Genomic DNA, 24,710 nt, shown 5'->3' with positions numbered 1-24,710 from the left:
GTTCTGGGACATTCACTCCATACAGCGGTTGAAACATTGTATCTATTTTTTTCCATAAATGACATTCTGCAAATACACTTAGAGGAGCGCTGCAGATACACTTTTTGCCGGCTTGGAATTAATCTTATTTTCATCCTACTTCTTCTTCTTCATCCTCATCCTCATAAGAAGAAAAAGAAGAAGTAGGATGAAAATAAGAATAATTCCAAGCCGGCAAAAAGTGTATCTGCAGCGCTCCTCTAAGTGTATCTGCAGAATGTCATTTATGGAAAAAAATAGATACAATGTTTCAACCGCTGTATGGAGTGAATGTCCCAGAACTGTCATAAATAGTCTATTTCTGACAGTTCTGGGACATTCACTCCATACAGCTGTTTCAACCGCTGTATGGAGGGAATGTCATGGAACTGTCAGAAATAGACTATTAATGACAGTTCTGGGACTCTGACAGTTCCATGACATTCCCTCCATACAGCGGTTGAAACAGCTGTATGGAGTGAATGTCCCAGAACTGTCAGAAATAGACTATTTCTGACAGTTCTGGGACAATCACTCCATACAGCTGTTTCAACCGCTGTATGGAGGGAATGTCATGGAACTGTCAGAAATAGACTATTAATGACAGTTCTGGGACTGTCCTTCCATACAGCGGTTGAAACATTGTATGTATTTGTTTCCATAAATGGATCCATTTATGGAAACAAATACATACAATGTTTCAACCGCTGTATGGAAGGACAGTCCCAGAACTGTCATAAATAGTCTATTTCTGACAGTTCTGGGACATTCACTCCATACAGCTGTTTCAACCGCTGTATGGAGGGAATGTCATAGAACTGTCAGAAATAGACTATTAATGACAGTTCTGGGACTGTCCTTCCATACAGCGGTTGAAACATTGTATGTATTTGTTTCCATAAATGGATCCATTTATGGAAACAAATACATACAATGTTTCAACCGCTGCATGGAAGGACAGTCCCAGAACTGTCATTAATAGTCTATTTCTGACAGTTCCATGACATTCCCTCCATACAGCGGTTGAAACAGCTGTATGGAGTGAATGTCCCAGAACTGTCAGAAATAGACAGAAACTGTCACAGAACTGTCCTTCTTCTCATCCTTCTCCTTCTTCTCATCCTTCTTCTCATCCTTCTTCTCATCCTTCTCCTTCTTCTCATCCTTCTCCTTCTTCTCATCCTTCTCCTTCTCCTTCTTCTCATCCTTCTCCTTCTCCTTCTTCTCATCCTTCTCCTTCTTCTCATCCTTCTCCTTCTCCTTCTTCTCATCCTTCTCCTTCTCCTTCTTCTCATCCTTCTCCTTCTCCTTCTTCTCATCCTTCTCCTTCTCCTTCTTCTCATCCTTCTCCTTCTCCATCTTCTCATCCTTCTCCTTCTCCTTCTTCTCATCCTTCTCCTTCTCCTTCTTCTCATCCTTCTCCTTCTCCATCTTCTCATCCTTCTCCTTTTCCTTCTTCTCATCCTTCTCCTTCTGCTTCTCCTTCTCCTTCTCCTTCTTCTCATCCTTCTCCTTCTTCTCATCCTTCTCCTTCTTCTCATCCTTCTCCTTCTCCTTCTTCTCATCCTTCTCCTTCTTCTCATCCTTCTCCTTCTTCTCATCCTTCTCCTTCTTCTCATCCTTCTCCTTCTCCTCATCCTTCTCCTTCTTCTCATCCTTCTCCTTCTTCTCATCCTTCTCCTTCTCCTTCTTCTCATCCTTCTCCTTCTCCATCTTCTCATCCTTCTCCTTCTCCTTCTTCTCATCCTTCTCCTTCTTCTCATCCTTCTCCTTCTTCTCATCCTTCTCCTTCTCCTCATCCTTCTCCTTCTCCTTCTTCTCATCCTTCTCCTTCTCCTTCTTCTCATCCTTCTCCTTCTTCTCATCCTTCTCCTTCTTCTCATCCTTCTCCTTCTTCTCATCCTTCTCCTTCTCCTTCTCTTTCCTCATCTCCAAGGGCATTTAAATTAAAGGTACAGTGTTCTGCACTAATTTAAAGGCTCTCTGAAGCCTAGAAACCCTTTTTATAAGTCATCTTCGTAGCGAAGAAATTCGCATCGAATCGAATTACACACTGGAATTCGCCGAATCAGCCGAATCGAATTTTTGAGAAATTCGCTCATCTCTAGTAGCTACTATCTGAGATAGCAACCCAAAATCACATTTATAATTCAGCTGTGAGCTGGACTCTGAAGGTTTGATTTGTAGCTAGTGGGCGTGTCAAGGTTGTCTCAGAAAAGAAAAAAAATTTGCCATCTCAAATGAAGATCTTTGAAGAGAAAACCAAAATTCCATTTGTATCTTTACTGAAGAAAAGTCCCTTCAACTGCCTGTCAGGTCACTCACAGAGAGAGAAAAACGAAACACATTTAAGTGGAATTGAGAATGCTTTGAATGTCTGACAATGTTTTTAGTAATTTATTGCAATCTTTGTCTTTCTATTCCTGTGACAACCACACTCACAATTCTTGCACAGACATCCAAGTACAGGAGATGAAAAAAAAATCACTTAGTGGCACCATAGACAGAAATAGCCACTTAAAGTTCAGAAGGTTTTACCCCCTTCATGATAAGGCCATTTGTTGCTGTTTGGCACTGCGTTAATTTAACTGGTAATTGTGCGGTCATGCAACACTGTACCCAAATGACATTTACAGTGCCTTAAAAAAGTATTAATACCCCTTAAAATTTTCCATATTTTGTAATGTTACAACCAAAAAATGTAAATGTATTTTATGTGAGACCAACACAAAGTGGCACATAATTATGAAGTGGAAGGAAAATAATAAATGGTTTTCAAAAAGTTTTACAAATAAATATATGATAAGTGTGGAAGAGGAGCGTTTACAGGCTGAAAAAAAGCTCTACAGGAGTGTTCAGGAGAGAAGCTGAAGAGCAGAAAAAATGCTCCAAAATGCATCCAAATGTGCCTAAACGCTAGATTCATCTGGCAAATGAGCGTTAATGGTTTCCATTGGTCAGAATATTAATGTTAAAATATTTATTTGAAATTAATATTTTTTCCTGCCAGGAGTACTAGCATTCAGGGGGGCTTAAACAGATGCCCCATGTGCATGAGACCTTATTGTTATTATTATTTTATTATCTATGTTATGCATCATCATACCAATTGATACCGTATGATTATTAAAATATAAACAGGAGCATTTTCATGCATCATGATAAAAAGGTGGTGTATGAAGCTTTCATTGCAATAAAAATTTATCTTATTAGGCATCACTGAAAAGTACTGCACAAGGTCAAAAAGAGAACTAAAATGGAATCTGACAGTTACTTAACCAGAAGAAACAGAATAAGGAAAAGGGATTATCAAACAGTAACTGTAACAATATAGGGCAAGAACCCAAGGAAAAAGTGGTTAAAGTGGTTGTAAAATCAGTTTTTTAATTTTACCTACAAGTAAGCTTATAATAAAGTAAGTAAAATTAATATCTCCTAAACTTGCACCATTTAAGAGATATTCTGTCTTCATTTAATCCGGCGCATGTGCTCTGAAGGAACGGCATACCCGTGCCATTCCTTCAGAGCTGTGTGCCAGGGCTCAGGACTCCCACGTGCATGCACGGGAGTGACGTTATCGCAGCCCGACCTGTCAGAAGGCCGGAGCTCGTGAACCTGGAAGGAAGACAGGGAAAGATGGAAACCTCTACAGCGGTGACAGTGCACCGCTGGAGGGCTTCCTTTTAAGGTAAGTTTTACATAATGTGCTAGCATGCAATGCATACTAGCACATTATAACATTACCTTGCACGGGTTAGTAAGAAAACAGAAAGAAAAAGAGGAAAGTTGTGTGGTAGAACCAGGTGTTAAAGCGGAGCTCCACCCAAAAGGGGAAGCTCTTCTTTAAGGCTTTGTCCCCCGGGATTGACACCTTTGGGGAGCGGGTACCCAAATTTGACAGGTACCCGCTCCCATGTCCAGTGCGATCACCTAAGGCAGGAGTAGGCAACCTGCGACTCTGTAGCTGTTGTGGAACTACATTTCCCATGAGGCATTGCAACATTACAAAACTTACAGTTACAGCTATGACTTGCAGAGACATGATGGAACTTGTAGTCCTGCAACAGCTGGAGAGCCACAGGTTGCCTACCCCTGACCTAAGGTGATTGGAAGCGCAAGTTGTCCTCCCCCTCCCTTCCCGTAGTCTTCTGGGACACGTGACAGGTCCCAGAAGACTACGGGACCATTCAAAAAGCACAGCACTAATCGCGCATGCGCGGTGGGCACCCGGCTGTGAAGATGCCGGCTCTAGGGAGAGAAGACAGCTGGTGAAACCAGCCATGATGAGGACACCGCTGGACCGAGGGACAAGTAAGTGTCTGTACTTTAAAAGTCAGCAGCTACAGTTTTTATTCAACTGGTATTCCGCTTTAATTTCTTTTTTACAATGTTGCCATGTGAAGAGCAGAGGAATGATACTGGGTAATTATGCCAAGTTTAAATTTCAAAATTTATTTTGTGATAACAGAGTCTTTTCTATTCATGCTCAATAGCACTTTGCTCCATAGCACTAATGTGTGCAAGTGTGGTCCTTAATCCCTCTCTGCTTGAGATAGCAGCAGTCTGCCAGTATGAAGCGATTAAAGAGCCACTGTAAGGACATAATTTGGAACTGGGAAAGATTCATCAGACCATTAAATACTAGCATTAGAACTTTCATTTTTAGTGCTGGTCAGACAATGAAAGAAGCTGTCAGGATCCTATGGGCTAGTTTTCATGAAAAGTTATATTTAAAAGTTTTTTGTTGTTTTCATAGCACCATATTGATGCCTATAGAGATCTGTTAAACATAACTGGCATTATTAAAGCAGAAGTAAAGATAAAACTTCTTTTTCATGTTGAACAGAGTAAAGGAGGGTTATAATCACTGTCAGTTTTTTGCCCTGTGTGTCCCATTAGGAAGGTTTCCTTTCACTTCCTGTCCAACAGCCAAAATAGGAAGTAAGTGAAAATCCCACTAATGTAAGGGGGTTCCTGGTTGTGCCAGAAATACTATCCACATTGGAAGATTTCTTCTGTATTACTGTTCTGGGAACAACCCAAAATTTGGGATTTTCTTTCACTTTCAGTGTTGTGCTAAACATGACAAATAGACAGGGTGAATCTCCCTAACAGGGGTACAGACAACAATAATAACCAGACAGGTATTCTAATTCATCTCTCCTCTATCCAAAACTAAAGAAAACAGTGTTGCCTTTAGTTGTCCTTTAATGTATCTTGCACTCCCTTATTTTGCTTAAGTGAAAGCATATTACAAGGTATGTTGAACTTAAAAACTACGCATCTTTGGTGGGATTCAAACATCCATGTCACATAAAATTGACACTATTCACACTATTTGTTAAAATAGATATAGGTTAAAATAGGCAGACATAAAAGTATGCATATGCTTTTAAGTTGACTTTATATTTTATGTATCATTTACGTCAAAGTGGAGGTATCTGTTCCAGGTCCGTACTGGCTATCTTGAGGTAGAAATAAGGGCACGCTTTAAAATATAATGGCAAACGAAATCTTCTACATTTTTATTGCATACCATATTTTAAACTCAGTGACATCATGACTGGGTCTCTGTGCTTCCTCTGTCCTCTGTGTAAGCAGATCATGGTGGGAAGGGGCAATAGGGTGCTATACACAGCTTCCTGAAAACATCGAAGTATCCTGCCTCAGTACTCTGCTTAGTGGTTCTAAAGCCAGGACATTTTTTACTTTAAAGTGATTCTATAGGCTTATGTTTTCAAAAGAAAAAAAATAACAAACATGTCTATACTTACCTGCCGTGGTGTGCAGTGGTTTTGCACAGAGCATCCCGGATCCTCCTCTTCCCTCCTTTCCCACTGGTGCTCCTGGCCCTTCTCCTGTCAGGTGCCCATACAGCAAGTACCTCTGCTCCATGTGTCCATTCACACACAGAGCTGTGGCTCGGCACCATCCCCTCTCTCTTCTCATTGGCTCACTGGCTTTGATTGACAGTGGTGGGAGCCAATGGCTGCCACTTCTGTCTCAGCCAATGAGAAGAGGGAGTCCTGGGATAGCCGAGACTCCAGTGTACATCGCTGGATCGAGAGGGGGCATGGGGGGGCTGCTGTCAAGAGAAGGTTTTTTACCTTCATGCATAGAATGCATGAAGGTAAAAAACTTTGAGCCTTTAGAGCCACTTTAATGCATTTACTGGGAGAAAAGAACTAGTTGGTACTGGATGTCTTTCAGCAAGGAAAGAGGCAACCCTGCCTGACTTGCTGTTTTTCCTGAAGCACAGCTTGAGAAGCCCACAGTGTGCAGTAAAATCAAACTAAGCATTGTCGGTACAGGAGAGAAGCATGTACAACTGCACAAGACTGACGATAAGGCTCGATTTCAGCTTTAATTATACTGAATAGCTAATAAATATAAGACAATGGCTTTGTCCTGCCAACCCTTTGTAATGGCACCACTGGTAATTGTACAGTACACTCTTTAGGCTGCTGCCATACTGGCCACTGAAGAGCAGCATGCAGGGCCAAGCCTGTTACAGGCTGGTGTTTCACTTTTGTGTGGCTATAATAATAATGGATCATATGCACAGTCTTAATGTTCAGGGAAATAGATCAGAGATTGCATCTACCATTAACATTAAAGGAACATTAAAGGAAGCTGGTGCTTACATAAATACCAGCCATTACCAACCTCATTTTCAATTTTCAGGTTGACTGAGTCTCCAGCATTAATCATTTCTACACTACTGAAATGGAGTTAGTATGCATACTGTGAAGTGAGAACCCCTAATCTGCATACTTGTGCCAGTCAGTGACACAGAAACTTTTAAAGCTACTGAATTAGCATGACCCACAGGCAAGTAACATTTTAGGATAGAGAAGCAATGGCCTGCTACTACTTGCACATTATGACGGAGCCTACCTAGCTCAAAAGTGGTAAAATTCTTTTTATTAAAACTGAGCCCTTAATAATTTTTACCTTATTCACATTCTTTACAAAAACATTTTCTATCTGTATTTGGTGTTAATGCTTATTTTAATTTTTTTTCCTTTGTGTGCAGTGTGCACTCGGATTACAATAATATCTTTGTTGGTGTGAAAGGTGATACATCTGTGTATCAGGTACGTATTAGCAGCCAAATGTACTTTTACCACCAGTTTCTTCATGACTTTCAAAGGATTCTGTGCTTGACACATTGACATCCACTGGAAATATTGGGGTCTTTTTGGAATCGAGTTAAAAAATATATTAGACACATTGTTTAACTGCTGTGATATATATACATTGGAAAGAAAAAGTATGTGAATCTCCTGAAATTACCTGGTTTCCTGCAGTAATTTGCTATAAAATGTGATCTGATCTTGATAGTCACACGAACAGACAAATACAGTGTACTTAAGCTGATAACACAAAAACTAACAAAAACAAAATCTAATTTCTTGTGTCTTTATTGAACACACACATTAAACATTTACAGTGCTGGAAGAAAAATTAAGTGAACCCTTGGTATTAATCGCTTAATGAATCTCCTTTGGCAGCAGTGACTTAAAGCAAGAGCTTTTGGTAGTTCTGGATCAGACCTGCACAACATTCAGGAGGAATTTTTGCCCATTTCTGTTTACAAAACTGCTTCAGCTCAGACACATTTGTAAGTCATTCCACAGTATCTCTGGGGGGAGGTCTGGGTCACTCCAAAAGGAGCATTTTCTTTTTCTGATGCAAGTCTGTGGTGGATTTACAATGCTTAGGGTCATTGTCTTGCTGCATCACCCAACTTCTACTAAGCTACATGAAATAAAAGGTTAAGAACGAGCGCTGGGTGGAACAGATATTAGTAAGTGAAAAGAAGCTGCTGGCATAAAAGGCGAAACCTCAAAACCTCCTCATAAAATAAATGAACATATAATATGCAGCGCTACAAATTGAATAATAAAATGGATGTTAAAATGAAAAATGTGTGCAAGTAACCAACAGAACTTGGTGCTTAAACTAATAATAAAAAGCAATGACAGATATCCTGAAGAGAAAAGGTGCAAAATAGTGACAATGGTGCCAAAGTTAGTCTATTTGGTGGTATTGCAAAATCGTAAAACAATCCGTGACATCTGTGGCTTAGATAATGAATGTCGATTGCACTAACCAGATAGCACAATTTAGATAGCGCATTGGAGTAAATAAGACCTACTCCTGGTCATCTGGATCTTAAGCACTGCAACGCAAATGGTCACCAGGTCAACAGCATCCAGGTACTAGGCGTTCGAAGGTAGAAAGCTCATCACCAGGTATTCCATCATCAGCCACCAGGAGAATGTTACTCACTCTCATATCTCAGGAATCACCTTAGGGAGGGCTCGCAGAACAAACAAGCCCAAAAGAGAGGTATCCGATAGTGTAGTATTGTTTATTTAAAGGATGTAGTATAAAAACAGATAAACAACTTACATGAAATATCAAGATGGCCGCTGGTCGTTCATAGGGACCGTGCGGGCTAGTAACACTAGGCTAGTAACACTAGGGAGGTGCCCCCACACAGTGTTACTAGCCTGCATGGTCTGCATTGTGCCTTGGGAGTCATCTTAGCTCGGCACCAACTTCTAGGAAGAGTAGCCACAGAACTAAACTTTCTCCATTTATATACTACTTGTCTAACTATCCACTGATGGATACCTAAACACGTTGCTTTGTGTCCCTTTCCAGCCTTATGCAGATCAACTACTCTTGATCTTATGTCTTCAGAGCTCCTTTTTTTGAGAGGCATGATTCACATCAACTAATGCGTATTATAAACAGCAATCTTAAAATGTTTGAGTGTCCTTTATTAATCAAAGTAGCGCTAAATCACACCTCCAAACTCATATCATTCATTTGACCCAGGTGTGAAAATTACTGACTCCAGTTTGGTTTTTTTTAAGTAATTAGTCTATGGGTTCACTTACTTTTTCATACAGCACAGTGAATGTTTAATGGGTGTGTTCAATAAAGACATTAGAAATTAGAACTGTTTGTTCATTATCAGCTTAAGCACGTCGTGTTTGTCTATTGTGTGACTTAGATAAGAATCAGATCATATTTTATGGCAAATAACTGCAGAAAACCAGTTAATTCTATAAGGTTTATATACTTTTTCTTGCCATTGTATTTCTATGTGCATGACTTGGCTGTCATTGACTTTAATAATAAGTGTCTTACATGCAGAAAGTATTAAACTCAATGGATCAGTATACCGTCCAGGGAACTAGCATATCAAAAGAGCAGGTCATCATTGGCACCCTCCATATTCTCTTTATTGGTTTCTTTGAAACTCTGTTTTTTTCATTGATAAAAATTATGTGGATATCTGTTTTCCTGCACAACCTCAAAACTCAACTCTAGGCATTTTTTAAAAAATGTTCCTCTGGAGTTTTAAAATAAGCAGCCCAATCTCCAATATTTACCTTCAATCCAGAGCTACCCCCTGCAGTGCCTCTTCTTGGCAACAAGATGTCTTCAGTCTTGTGGATAGAACGACTCACAGATTCAATCCAAAAAATTGAATAAAGACTGTAATTGCAGAGCAGCAGGGCTCTGCACAGCACTATGTACTCAGTGCTCTATCCAGAGATCGGCGCTGATGTAATCGGCTTCGCTATCTGCATTGGCTGAGACCACCCAAAGTTTGGAGAAGACTGAAGTGGAAGAGAAACTAGCATGTCAGATAACCAGCCAAAAGACATCAGAAAAAGGTTAAAAATATAACATTCTGGCAGGGAAGGGGGGAGCTTTTTTTAGCATGATAGCTGAAGGGTTAAAACTAGCAGACACTCATATGTAGCATCCAAACTATGCTGACAAGAAACATGGTGAAAGGAGTAAGCAGAAGGTGAACTGCTACAGCTCCTTTAATCAGAGGGTGATAACCTAGCTTCAATGCCTAACTGCAGCAGAGAAAAGACAAGGTACCAGCCTGGCTGAACAGTTTGGTAGGGCTATGTAAATTTCAGGAATGTCAAAACCTATAAAAAATCCCTCCAGGTCCCAAAATCACTTGGCTTCAAAGCATAGGCCATCATGTAAGTCTAGTATGGTTGGGAGTCCCTAGCATATAAACATGAAATATGAAAAAATAAAATAAATAGTTATGGACCCAAGACCACACCATCATAGAACTAGGTCTCTATAAAAACTTATCTCAAAAATCTAGACTAATACATGATAAAAAACTATTTTATTGTACTGTACATGCAACACATAGACAATTATAAAAGCAATCATAGACCCCATACCACCCTGTCAATATTGCATAATTATTTCACATTCTCATATATCCTTGAATTTCTAAATTGTGTACAGACGGATTCCGCATACTTTAATATTGACTATGAGCAGAAGAGATGTGCAAACAATCCCTTACTTTAATTACCAGGAATAATAATATATGTTCCACTTGTATCAGTAGCTAGAAACGAATATAAGAATACAAGAGTTCCTTACCTCTGATGTAGCCAGGAGCACTGGTGAAACTGATCAGGATGGCACAGGATTCCACATGCCCCTTATCTATCTCTGTCTTGAGGCTGACAATGGTGGACCACTGGTGGCTATAAGTATATGGTGTGGCTATGTTGCAGATTGAAAAGTGAAGGATCCAACTTTAGAGATCATCTACAGATTCTGCTTGAAGTGGCTTGTGGTGCATGCATACTGGGACACCTTTTTTATACTTCATGAATAGCTCTGGTACAATATAACTTCACATGACATGCAGGTCATCTCATAGGTTGTTCAAATGTGTGAGGGAGATTGGTATGAACATTCACAGCCATAGCCTTAAGTTCTCCTTTAGATCATACTATATGTGAAAATAGTCCTATGGACCGTATTGCAGATGCTTCTAGTCTATAATCTCTGTTCAACGTGTGAGGGAGGTTGGTGCATTTAGTTTCAGTTTGGAGTCCTCCTCTAGACCATGTTGTAAAAAAAGTTCTATGGGCTTTTCAACAATTGCTGGCTGTTACAACTGGCCAGGACTTTTTACCCACCCACGTGTATCCTGTATGTGTCCAGTGTGGCTGTTCATGCTTGACAGGAGTCGATTATTTGATCAACTTCTGTCGAAGGAGAATGTTGGAAAGCTTTTCCTGATCAGGAGCTTCAGCTGCAGATTTGTGTATTCTGAAAAAAGCTGGAGCTGCTTTCAGAATACAATGTTCCAGAAGAGGACCTCAGTTTGTGTGGATTCAGTAACCTGTTTGTTTAGTTTTTTTTTTTCCATTAACTCCGACGGCTGAATGAAAAAAAAAAAGTACCTGTCTATTGCCAGCTAAAATCGGTAATAAACCCAAAATCAAATACAGTATTCCTCAGAGGTGAGTACACCCCTCACATTTTTGTAAATATTTTATTATACCTTTTCATGTGGCAACACTGAAGAAATGACACTTTGCAACAATGTAAAGTAGTAAGTGTACAGCTTGTATAACAGTGCAAATTTGTTGTCCCCTCAAAATCACTCAACACACAGCCATTAATGTTTAAACCGATGGCAACAAAAGTGAGTACACCCCTATGTGAAAATGTCCAAATTGGTCCCAAAGTGTCAATATTTTGTGTGGCCACCATTATGTTCCAGCACTGCCTTAACCCTCTTGGGCATGGAATTCACCAGAGCTTCACAGGTTGCCACTGGAGTCCTCTTCCACTCCTCCATGATGACATCACGAAGCTGGTGGATGTTAGAGACCTTGCGCTCCTCCACCTTCCGTTTGAGGATGCCCCACAGATGCTCAATAGGGTTTAGGTCTGGAGACATGCTTGGCCAGTCCATCACCTTTACCCTCAGCTTCTTTAGCAAAGCAGTGGTCATCTTGGAGGTGTGTTTGGGGTCGTTATCATGTTGGAATACTGCCCTGCGGCCCAGTCTCCGAAGGGAAGGGATCATGCTCTGCTTCAGTATGTCACAGTACATGTTGGAATTCATGGTTCCCTCAATGAACTGTAGTTCCTCAGCACTCATGCAGCCCCAGACCATGACACTCCCACCACCATGCTTGACTGTAGGCAAGACACACTTGCCTTTGTACTCCTCACCTGGATGCTGCCACACATGTTTGACACCATCTGAACCAAATACGTTTATCTTGGTGTCATCAGACCACAGGACATGGTTCCAGTAATCCATGTCCTTAATCTGCTTGCCTTCAGCAAACTATTTGCGGGCTTTCTTGTGCACCATCTTTAGAAGAGGCTAACTTCTGGGATGACAGCCATGCAGACCAATTTGATGCAGTGTGCGGAATATGGTTTGAGCACTGACAGGCTGACCCCTTCAACCTCTGCAGCAATGCTGGCAGCACTCATATGTCTATTTCTCAAAGACGACCTCTGGATATGACGCTGAGCATGTGCACTCAACTTCTTTGGTCGACTATTCTTTTTTAGGCTTTTTCCCTTTGTTTTCACCTAGTGATCTGGCCAGTAGCACACCTAATGTATTAGAGTGCCCCTCCCCCCACTCTGGAGGAAGGCGCACAGGGGGCACAGCAGCATTGTCACTCTTGAGTGGGAGAGGGTAGTGTTAAATGTACTTTGCAAATTTAAATACACAAAATAAATTGAAGCTGAACTCCAACTAACATTTTATAAGCAGTTACAGCAAACAGTTTTTCTTTTTGAGATAAAGATTTTACATAAATACATTAAATTTGGCCATTGTAAGAATCCCTTTCTGTCAGTAGTAACTGACTGCTACATCTGCAGGAGAGCTTGTTCTTCTGAAAAACTTACTGACTACATCAAAGGTGAAAATAAAAGAGAGAAAGCCTACACCTGAAAACTAATGCAGCCATCACACCTAAGAAATGGTAAGCTGCAATATAATAAATGTTTGCTTTTGGGTTTGATATCGCTTCAAGACAAGTACTTTTTTTTTTTTTACTCCACTATTCACTACAAGCCAGCCTAACACAGATCTCACTTGCAAACTCATATCAGTATGTTTGTTAGAGAATGAAAGGTCTGAATTATGGAACACTGCCATGGCATCTGCCTGTTCCAGCCCTGGAATTTTCACATACAGTATGTGCAGCTATTCTTTTGGCTGTATTTATGCTCTGGTGCTATAAAAAAAACTATGAGGTCTATTTGTACATTTTTTCACACAGCTTTCACCCTAGATTCATACATGTGTCTAATTGGATTTGGAAAAATGCATAAATCCTAGGTGAAAGTTGTGTGAACAAATGTACAAATAGACCTCATAGTTTTTTATAAACATTTATAAACAAACTCCCATGTTTTAGCTCTCATCTCTGATATCTCTTTTACCATGTTTCATTGCATTTTGCTATAGTTTGATTGTGTTTTGCAACATTAGAAATCCGCAAAAGCAGCAACATATGGTTAAACATGCATTAGAAACGTACAGGTGAAACTCGAAAAATTAGAATATCGTGCAAAAGTTCATTTATTTCAGTAATGCAACTTAAAAGGTGAAACTAATATATGAGATAGACTCATTACATGCAAAGCAAGATAGTTCAAGTTGTCATAATTATGATGATTGTGGCTTACAGCTCATGAAAACCCCAAATCCATAATCACAGAAAATGTTAATATTACATGCAATCAATAAAAGAAGGATTGTACATAGAACAATATCGGACCTCTGAAAAGTATAAGCATGCATATGTACTCAGTACTTGGTTTGCCCCCTTTTGCAGCAATTACTGCCTCAATGCAGTGTGGCATGGAAGCTATCAGCCTGTGGCACTGCTGAGGTGTTATAGAAAACCAGGATGCTTCAATAGCGGCCTAAAAAAAGAATACACCTAAAGTCCGTGTTTTTATGACTGTATAGTGTGAATTGATGTTTAGAGTAATTTTTTAAAGAAATTTTCCATATTTTTCTTTTACTCGCTCTTTCATATTTTAATGATGGTGTTCCTTATATAGACAGTCAGGTCCTCTCTCTAGTGGCATTCCATATGTTAATTGCTATATGATTACTATAGGCTCATTCAGACCTGTCCATTTTTATATGTTGTGTTAATTTTGTGAACTCTTTGTGGACTCTTTAGGGATTAGACTGCACTTTTAGAGTAGTTTTTGAGTTTTGCATGTGCGTGTAAGCAGATGCTTGTGGGGTATCATTTAATGTATTTCTTCTGTTGTAGTCATTGTACTTTGTAGCTATTCAAACCATTACAGGCTGCCCAGGATGGGAAGGGGTTAACTGTGTCTAGGTCCATTTTCGAGGCTTTCTGAGTCCTGCCCCCAAAAATACAAGGGAAGGGCTCAGCATGCTCTCTCTTCCACATGGGATTTACAGAGGAAGATCTGCTACAGTATGTAGTCCTACTGGAGCACATGGCTCTCTTCTGGGCCACCCTGCTGGGATTCTCCCTGGACTAGGAACCTTACAGCATTGGACTCTTGCTGAATATGCTTTCTGGAAAGATATGAGCCGGGACAGCCTGCATTAGTTAGTTAGAGCTGGACTCTGTTTCATGTGTTGTGCTGTTGAACTGTGTTGTTGAATCTCCAGTAAAACTGGTAACTGTTTCAAGCCTGGTCTGAAGTTACTCTAAAGGAGTGCATGATGGTTTCTGGCTTATGGAAGGACAATGGTCCATTAAGCACATGTGAGGTATGAAGCAAAGCTACTACAAAAGGTCTACTGGGCAAGACAAGCAGATGGTGCAATGCAGTTGCTATGGGTAACCAAACTAGTGCAAGATACATTGTTGCCAGTCAAGAAGCGTAGTACCCAGCATGATGGAGGGTCCCCCCCCCCCCATAATCAGATTTCTGTAGCATTATTAATAAACATAAAATGCTATTAAATAGTTGAATCCTCAAAACTACTCTAAAAGTGCAGTCCAATCCCTAAAGAGTCCACAAAATAAACCATAGCCTTCTTGTGTGATCACGGTGACAAATTAGTGTCCAAAAAAATATATAATCCTTCCACTGATTTCCACGGTAATACTCCCTCAAAGAAAAAGAAACATCACATAGTGCATTATCTTTTAAACTACATATGAATAAGTGACATCACTCAAGTGAATAACCCATCAAAATTATTAACAGTGTTTTAATAAATTAAAACCTTTGAAACCGCTTTAAATACCATAATCATAAGGGATTAAGTCGATGACGAAACGCGTCAAGGGAAGTGACGTCAAGACGCACACGGGAACCGAAAGTTGACCGATGGCCATTTTGGAAAAGGGAAAGGATCACCTGTTAGTCCCTGGACATTTCCTAGATGGCAGCAAGGCTACTTTATAGTATTTAAAGTGGTTTTAAAGGTTTTATAATGTGAGCATTCTGATTAAAGTTTATTTGCATCTATCTATCTTGGCGGTATCACACTATTTCTGTCCCTCATATATTTACATCTATATGGAGCAAGATGTATGGGGATTTATGGAGTATTATGGCTGATAGACCCATGTAGTGCCGGGAAGACAGCGTAAGCCTTGTGGAGATCTACAGGAGGGCCGTTTCCCACCAGCTATTGAATTATATTAAAAGCGTCATTGTTTTGGATTGTTGGTAAGGGTATTCACTCCTTACTATAAATAGAAGTGTCACAGTGTTGGTTTGTGTAAGAGCAGTGAAGAGTGATTCACACATACAGTGTTGCTTCACTGTTTGCTTCACAGTTTTTTTTCACTTTTTTCACCATCTACACTGTTAATAATTTTGATGGGTTATTCACTTGAGTGATGTCACTTATTCATATGTAGTTTAAAAGTTAATGCACTATGTGATGTTTCTTTTTCTTTGAGGGAGCATTACCGTGGAAATCAGTGGAAGGATTATATATTTTTTTGGACACAAATTTGTCACCGTGATCACACAAGAAGGCTATGGTTTATTTTGTGGACTCTTTAGGGATTGGACTGCACTTTTAGAGTATTTTTGAGGATTCAACTATTTAATAGCATTTTCTGTTTATTAATATTTATACATCTTCACGGGTGAAGTTGTTGATGGTGCTTTGGGGAGTCGAATTAATATACATTTATATTCATTTAGGAAGTGGTTTTATATAATATTAGGATTTCTGTAGCAACCAGAACCGAACCTGCGTTAGGAAGACCCTATGGTCTGGCTGCATGGTATGGGAGTGTAAGCGTTAACAAGGATACGCATGGAGTCCACGCTAGGTGCATAGCAGGACCTCACCCTGTCACTGGACTGGTGGAGAGGGCATGGGCGCAGCAGTGTCCCTCCTAAATGCAACATACATCAAGCTAAGGTGTGTAGTGACATGGGACATAGGGTTGCCACCTCATCCCTTTAAAACCAAACACATATTAATTACACAGGTTCTGAGGCTAATTTAATGAAGATAATACACTAAGTGAGTTTAATTACCACCTTAACTAACCACAGAATCTGTGTAACTAATGTGTGTTCGATTTTAAAGGGATGAGCTGGCAACCCTAATGGGACAGCACTTTTCAGAGGAACTTTGTACTTTTATTATTGCACACAGTGAAACGCCTCATCTTTAGGTCGGGGAACCATCATAGTGTTTGGTTCTCACATGAACGTGGTCACCGCCTGGTCCAGGGCAATGATGAGCACACCAAAGGTACCCCTATGTACAGGGAGAGTGGCCCCCCCAGATGGGATCATACTGAACGGACTGCCAGCCTACAAGAACAGACCTGATACAGTATACCACAATGCTTGGATATGTGTTACCATGTGTTATAGTATGCTGCAATGCATTCGTGTCGGAGCTATAATATTTTAGTTCATTAGAATGCAAGTGAAAATTGTTCCCATTCCAACATACTGTGGTAATGTATGTAACATGTGTTACTGCAAAACACCGCACTGCAAAAGTGGGCTTCAGCCCTAATAGAAAAGCCTGCTAGGGGCCACAGGCCATACTGAATAGGAGAGATTCAATGTGCCACAGCACCTAGCAGGAAGAACGAGTGCTATTTACAGTATATAATAATAAACCTCATCTTCATTTACAAAACAAATGCTGTTGTTACACACACATTGATAGGGCTGTTTACATTAAGATGAACATATTCAGGTTTATAAAATAAATAAAAAGAATAAGTCCTCATGCACACTGGACATTTTTACAGATGCTGTTTTTGGCTTTTGGAGTTTTTTTCTATAGCCAGTAAACTCCCCAGCATGTTATCCTATGTGTCCATGCACACATAGACTGTAATCGGCGTTTTTGGCAGGGGAATTTTTTGGCTGGAAAAAAACCCAGAACTAGTGGGTTTCTAGAGGAGTTTTTTTAGCTGTAAAAATGCTCCAATGCTGAAAAATGCGGTAAAATGTGGCAAAACGTGGTAAAACACGGAAAAACTGCAGTTTTTGAGCAAAAATTTGTGTGTGTGGAAAAAAACGCTAAAACCACAAATGGGGCAAAATGCAGATAAATGCTAATTCAAAAATGCTAAAATGCTGAAAAACTTGCGTTTTTAACATGACTTTACACAACTAACGCTACCAGCATGGAGCATAAATCCAACACAATTCAGGTATAATAATTAGTAACATTGTTAGTAGTCTAAAGGAAATGTAATAGGCTCACAGAAGGAAATGACAAGTAACAGCATACACCCACACAAGTGCAGGCTTGTAGACTTGACAGGTTTTACTGTAGTCCAGGCAGACTCTGTTACATTTCATAGAAGCAAAATAACTATTTGCAAAGAGCTTTGTCTGTTTCTAACAGAGGATGCTTCACAGGTAGAGACTGGGCAGCCACTGGATACGCTCAGATTCTGTAACATGACTTATATATTCCCTTGACCATTCCATTTAAAACTGAACTCCAGAATAGCTAAATGCACAGATTACTTAAATATTAGGGATCTGTTACCTGCCAAATGATTTGTAGTTCTGCCCATCCAGTTCTAAATTTACACAGCTCTGTCACATAGCACAGACCTGTCTAGCAGGGCAGGAGACCTATTTTTTCCCTGCTGCAGTTAAGTAACACTTACAGGTCTTGTCCTTCCCCAGCCTGTGATTGGACAGTGAAAGGAAAATCATCAGACTGATAAACTGTCAAGGTTCTTGAAAGACCATAAACATTAAGTGTCTCCTCAAAATAAAGGGGAGATCCTCAGTATGGATAGGGTTATATCTTGGTGTCCCAGTAGCTCTATTAAACCTCCTGGGATACATAAAGGTTTACCAAATACCAGTAAATCTGCCACACTAAGTTGCTGTAGAGCAGGTACCACTTTTCTGTTTTGAAAGTGCTCCCCAGTTTTGCCAACCCCCCACGTTTTTTACGTGTCAAATTTACTGACAGGATACTTTTTTTTTAACAGACAACCTGAAACATGACAGAAACTAAGAAATTATATTTAACCACTTGGCCTCCTGATGATTTACCCCCTTTCCTGACCAGGCCATTTTTTTCATTACGGCGCTGTGTTACTTTAACTGACAATTGTGTGGTCATGCAACGCTGCACCCAAATGAAATGTACGTCCTTTTTTTCCTACGAATTGAGCTTTCATTTTGGTGGTATTTGATTGCCTGTGTGGTTTTTATTATTTGCTCTATAAAAAAAAAAGACCGACAATTTTGAGAAAAAATGTTTTTTCGATTTTTTGCTATGAAACATGTCCAGTAAAAAAAAAACAAAAAAAAACAAATTTCATCATAAATTTAGGCCAAAATGTATTCTGCTACATGTCTTTGCTAACAAAAATCCCAAAACGTGTAATTAATCGGCTTACATGACAGTAATAGCATCTACAAATGGCGGTATAGATACTGGAAACTTTTTTTCTACTAGTCGCAACAAGCGACTTATAGCGGGACTGCGAGACTTCGGTGGACATTCTGACACTGGGGGGAACTGACTTGGTGTCACTGACATCCCCAGTGACACCAATACAGTGATCAGTGCTAAAAAAAAAGCACTGACACTGTATTAATGGCACTGGGCAGGAAGGGGTTAACATGAGGGGGAATCAAAGGGTTAACTGTATGCAGGGAGTGTCTGTGTGCTTCACTGTAATCACACTGCTCTGAATGGCTGTGCTGTGCACAGCCATCCAGAGCAGTGTGCCCGAGCTGACAGGGAGGAGAACTGTTAGTAAACAAAACAGTCCTCCTCCCTGTCGGAGATGATCGGTAATCACCAGGCGCTTGCGGTGCACAGCCATCCAGAGCAGTGTGCCCGAGCTGACAGGGAGGAGAACTGTTAGTAGACAAAACAGTCCTCCTCCCTGTCGGAGATGCTCAGTAATTACCAGCGCCGGCGGTAATTACTGGCCAGAACCCGGTGATGTACAGCTGCGGCCGCAAATGCAACTCGCACATGCCCCCTACCTGGAAATGCAAAATCACATATATATATGTGATTTTATACATGTGATTTTGCGCACCCCTGCCCCCCCTGTAGCAGTATATCTGCTATAGGGCAGTGGGAAAGCAGTTAAACAATATGTAAACATTAACAATACCCAACAGTTATTCTGTCAGGCTTTACAATTAAATGTCAATACAGTGTGACAAAATGTGAGCACAACTAGGATTGCGAAATACCTGGGGAACCTTGGGAGGAAGTAAATAAACAAATCTGCAGCACGTACTACAACGTGGCAAGTGGTGGTCATGGTCAGATTGCACCTAACAGTGGGCATGGCTTAAAAGGGGAATGATTAACCAGGACCTTAGCTTAATCACTGTATACACTGCACACACAGTCTACCACAGTCCTTGTACCCACAAAATACTCTTAATCACTGAGCCAAAAGTGACAGTCTCAAAGACACACATAAACATCAGGACAAAGTACCATTTAAAAAAAAATGTTGATAAAAGGAGAGAGGGAATAAGGATGGAGAGAAAGAAGGTAGGAGATAGATAAGGGAGGAATAGATAATTGTGTGTGGGGGGAGGGAGAGGGGGGGTGTTCAATGTACAGAATGCTCACTTACCAATTATAGCCCCCCTAATCTTCCAGAAGCTCGGGCAGCAGCAGGAAACAGCTATGATCTAGAGCTGTGCACTGTTTCTAACAGTTGCCAATGCAGCCCCTTTCACAGACATTTGCATGCCTGTTGCATGCAGGGGGTGGACTGTGGGTGGGCACAGATGATAGAATATTGCACGCTGGTGGTCAGACCAATGTGACAGTCACAGGTGATAGGAGCAGGATGGGAGGCAGAATAGATACAGTCTTCGTCCTTTTGTAGCGTTCACAGAGTCTGGAGACCTCAGGCTCTGTCACACAAAGAAATGGACAGTTTCTTATCTCCATGGACTTTTACGTATAGAAGTAAGGTTTTTTTTTATAAACTGTCTGTGAAAATATAGATGGTTGGCAACTCAGGTGATCCCTTAAAAGGGGCACAACTTTAGACTTCTTCAGGCTGTGGATTTTCAAATGTTTCCCTCCTTGGCAGATCTCAAATTGCTGCAGTCCTGCTGTTCCACTTTTAATTGTTTCTGTAGTATGCGCAACACATGAAACCACCTTTTTCAAGCTCTTTCAAGAATGCATAGCCTATAAAATATGATACTGACAATTATGAAAGTGAGTACAGTGTGATAATTGGCTAATATAACTGAAATAAAAGTGGTGCATATTAACACCGTTAAGCAGTAGGTGTGACTGTGGCCACTGATACAAGATCAGTCAAGTAATTCTTTCTTAAGCTGACCATAGATAGATCGAGCTTCAACCATTTCAGCAGGGACTAGCTGAATTTAGATCCATATTTGGCCATTCCCCCTCAACGTGTATTCTGACAGTCCCACTGTCAGAACACTGGAGTACTGGAGAGGACTCCTCCATTCACCTTGTTTGTGGGAATGGGGGAATCCATTTGTTTTTTTTTGATCAGTCGACTGGCTGATCGAAACAAGAAACAAGACATCTATGGCTAGTCTTACTCCAGAGTCTGAAATGGAAATAAATAGAAACAAAAATAGAAAATGCCCCATACCCAGTAGGCTGTGCTGTATATTGCATACTTTAGACCCAATGCCCATTATGACTACATACACTGTGCTGTCCTTCTATTTAACAGGTATATCTTCAAAATTTTTAAAAAACCTAATATTTTTCCTTTAGTGTGTTCAAAATATAATCATTCAGAAAATTATGATATATTTCTTTATACTACACTATTTTCTGAAAATGTTATTGCAATACATAAAGCCAACCTCTGAATTTTAAAGTGATACTAGAGGTTCAGATGTTTTTTTTTTTAATAACAAATGTGTTATACTTACCCACTCTGTGCAATGGAGTAGGGAGCGTGGATGGGGCTGAGCTGCCCTCTGTGTGTTTTATAGAACAGGTCCTAAGGCAATGCAACTCCAAGCCACATGCATTGGAGTGCACCACAACGCACAGAAACACATTGGGGGAATTTACTAAATCTGGAGTACTTTGAATCTGGCAGCCATTCAGCTTCTAACATCAGCTTGCTTAATAAAACTTTGAGAATAAAGATTGGTTTCTGTGCAGAGCTGCACCAAATTTTGCACACTCCAGTTTTAGTAAGTCTCCTCGGTGTTGGTACACTGCATCAGAAGAAAAGTGGAATGATCAATTTATTGTCTTTTCTGGTGCATTGGAAGCCTATTCAAAATCAATAGGCTGCCTTAACACCCTTAACACTTTAATGCATGACACAACGTGCACCAGAATAGCAAAAGGAGAATGGGTCTTTAAAGTTGCTAGATATAAATCTTACATTTTAATAAGGCTCAGTTATTACATTTAGCAATGTATGCAGTGTCTATGATGGTCTTATGCTGCCTTTTTTTTCTTTTTCTGCAGAATTTTGCTCCTTCCACTTCTAAAGATGGGGAAGAACCTTTGGCAGCTGCTCTTAATGAGAGACAAAAACTGTCATATAATAATACAGCTTTGGACACAACTGACCTGTAACTTGTCATAATAAGACATTGAAGCAAATCTGTTAATTTACCTCTCCACCCACTACTGTAAACTAGGCAGACTCTGTGCATAATCTACCCTTAGCAGGATTGCCCAGTTCCCTGATCCATGCCACCGCCACCCTGAAAAGTCACATGTGGGAGAAGCCTTGAGCAATGCGTTATGGGAGAGCAGCTAGTTTGTCATATACCTCCAATTACTGAGATTTTAGACCAGGCAGTGAATTGGAGTTTGAAGTGGTGATACTCAGGGGTCTATAAATGTTTTCACACAGGAGTCACATAACTGTCACCCAAAATGCACATATTTTTCTAATTGGATTATTTTGGTTATCTCCCACCTTGACCACTGCAACACTTTTCTCACTGGCCTATCTCCACACAGGCTATGTCCTCTCCAGTCCATCATGAATGCAGCTGCTAGACTCATTCACTTTACTAACCAATCTGTGGCTGATGCCCCACTCTACCAATCCCTCCACTGGCTTCCATTAGCTCAATGTATAGAATTGAAAATACTAACTACAACATACAAAGCTATCCACAACACTGCCACCAGCTACATCACCAATCTTATCTCAACATGTGTCACAAATTGTTCATTCTGCTTGTCCTTCTCCTTAGCTCTCTGGTCACCTCTCCCCCCACCCCACCCCACAGTGCTTGCCTCGAGGACTTATCCAGAACCTCTCCCATCCCCCAAGACTCCCTACCCCAATCTGTCTGGTTATCTCCTACTCTATCCACCTTTAGGGTGAACCCAGAAAACTCATTATTGAGAGAAGTCTACCCCACCTCCACATGAAAACGGTACATTAACCACCTCTATCAGCTCTTCTTTCACGACCATTACCTTTTGTACCACCTCCCCCTCCCTTTTAGATTGTAAGCTACAAAAGCAGGGTTCTTCTTGTAGCAATATGTTATATGCTGTGTATGGCCTCTAGGGGTCTCACTACTTAGATACTGGTACAACTGTGTTATTGCCTCTCTTTGGTTGTAGTTCTAGGCAGACACATGTATAATGGCAGCTAGAAGCACCTAATAAAATGTCTCCTGTTAACTACAGTGTGTGAGCATCTGAGCAGGATGGACTAACAGAACACTTCTAATCATCCTGTAATGACCTGTACCATCTCACTTTATTGTGTAAAGTGCTGCGTGGACTGTTGGCTGTATATGAATCATGTATAATAATTATTATTTGGAAACGTGTGAATCCCAGATGAAAACATTTATAAATAGACCCCTAAGTGTGAATTTAAGTACTAGAGAATGCCTTCTGCACAAAAGTGGAGTGGGATTAGTTTATATTTTTTTACTGACAGGTTTGCTTTAAGGATTTATTTAAATTTTCCATCATGTTACTAAAAATATAAATGTGTTAAATTTGTGTAATTTGAAATGTATATACTGCCAGATAAAGTAAGCTGTAAAGAAATATAAAAATAAATACACACACTAGAGAGCCATTTGCTATTAACTGCAAGGTCTTCATCATGTCTATTTCACAGCCTCTCTAAGGCCATATGTCATTAATATATTAACAATAAAGAATTATTATCTATGTGTGAGAGATAAGGTTATGAACAGTTTTCTGTTGATACACATTAAATGAAGGCACACTACTCTGAGCTATTTGTCCACCCAAAGGTATAACATGCAACTAGATCTTATTTCATGTCCTAACCATTAATGCAGTTCAAATACCATATATATTTTTTAGGTTAAATTTCTAGCTCAGTGCTCCAGTCTATGTTAGCTCCTGCAGTCTTGCATTCCTACCCTACTGATTACCGACTTCAGAGTGTATTTGACTACACTTGTTCATTGCCCACCCTGACCTTAGGCCTACCCTGTTTCTGAATCTGCCTGTTGACTACAAGCATGAAGCATGTAGGCAATTATACTTGTAATATATGCAGTAGTAGCACATGGACTAAAGTGAAATAAACCTCCTTATTAAAGAAGGTCCATTAAAGCATAGCACCACATTTCTCTTAAACTTTCCCACCCATCCCACAGCTACAATTTCTTTTATACCTGTATACAAATGAACCCACCTTTGATTCTTCCCTGCTTGCATCTGGTGCTATGTTATTATGTCCATTTAACCTGCAACCATTTTAGACTTAACTCCACCATCCCCAGCTGAATATACTTATCTTTTCTTCACTCCTCCGCCATGTCAAGAGCAGACGGAAATACCTGGTGTTGCATGGAGTATCATGTCTTACTAATGTGAATGTGCTGGGTCAATCACAGTGTAAGATATAACTTGAGCAAACTGTAGCAACCAGTGCAAAGGAAACTATACTCAAAATGAGACCCCTGTCTCCTGGACCTCTATGGAGGTCTGTAGAAGTCCCAAAAAAATTTTGGTCCATATTGACATGATAGCATGCCTCCCTATCACCTCAAACCGGTTTTCCCATTCTCTTCTGACATCAACAAGGCATTTTCATCCACACAACTGCCGTTCACTGGATATTTTCTCTTTTTCAGACCATTCTCTGTAAACCCTAGTGATGGTTGTGCATGAAAATCCCAGTAGATCAGCAGTTTTTGAAAAATTCAGACCAGCCCATCTGGCACTAAAAATCATGCCACGTTCAAAGTCACTGAAATCACCTTTCTTCCCCATTCTAATGCTCTGTTTGAACTTCAGCAAGTCGTCTTCACCGTGTCTAGATGCCTAAATGCATGAAGTTACTGCCATTTGATTGGTTGATTAGTAATTTGTGTTACCAAGCAACTGAACAGGTGTACCTTATTAAGTGGCCGGTGAATGTAATTTGTTACTGTGGATATTCTTA

General features: G+C 40.2%; 1 protein-coding gene across 1 annotated transcript in view; it reads left to right on the top strand.

Annotated features, from left to right (window-relative positions):
• The window catches only part of LOC149471175 (cadherin-related family member 2-like), a 133,314-nt gene extending 109,853 nt beyond the window's left edge, over window positions 1-23,461 (top strand). The window contains exons 30-31 of the mRNA XM_089693690.1: window positions 7,055-7,115; window positions 21,776-23,461. Of these exons, the coding sequence (XP_089549816.1) occupies window positions 7,055-7,115; window positions 21,776-21,886 (172 nt within the window). The 3' untranslated portion in view covers window positions 21,887-23,461. The remainder of the gene's footprint in view (window positions 1-7,054; window positions 7,116-21,775) is intronic.
• Window positions 23,462-24,710: the final 1,249 nt, after the last annotated feature.

The sequence above is a fragment of the Staurois parvus genome, unplaced genomic scaffold, assembly GCF_062004578.1.
Source record: "Staurois parvus isolate SC_StPar_1 unplaced genomic scaffold, SC_StPar_1.0 ptg000025l, whole genome shotgun sequence".
Taxonomy (NCBI): domain Eukaryota; kingdom Metazoa; phylum Chordata; class Amphibia; order Anura; family Ranidae; genus Staurois; species Staurois parvus.
Note: the sequence above shows the minus strand (reverse complement) of the source record. Positions and strands in the feature narration are given on the sequence as shown.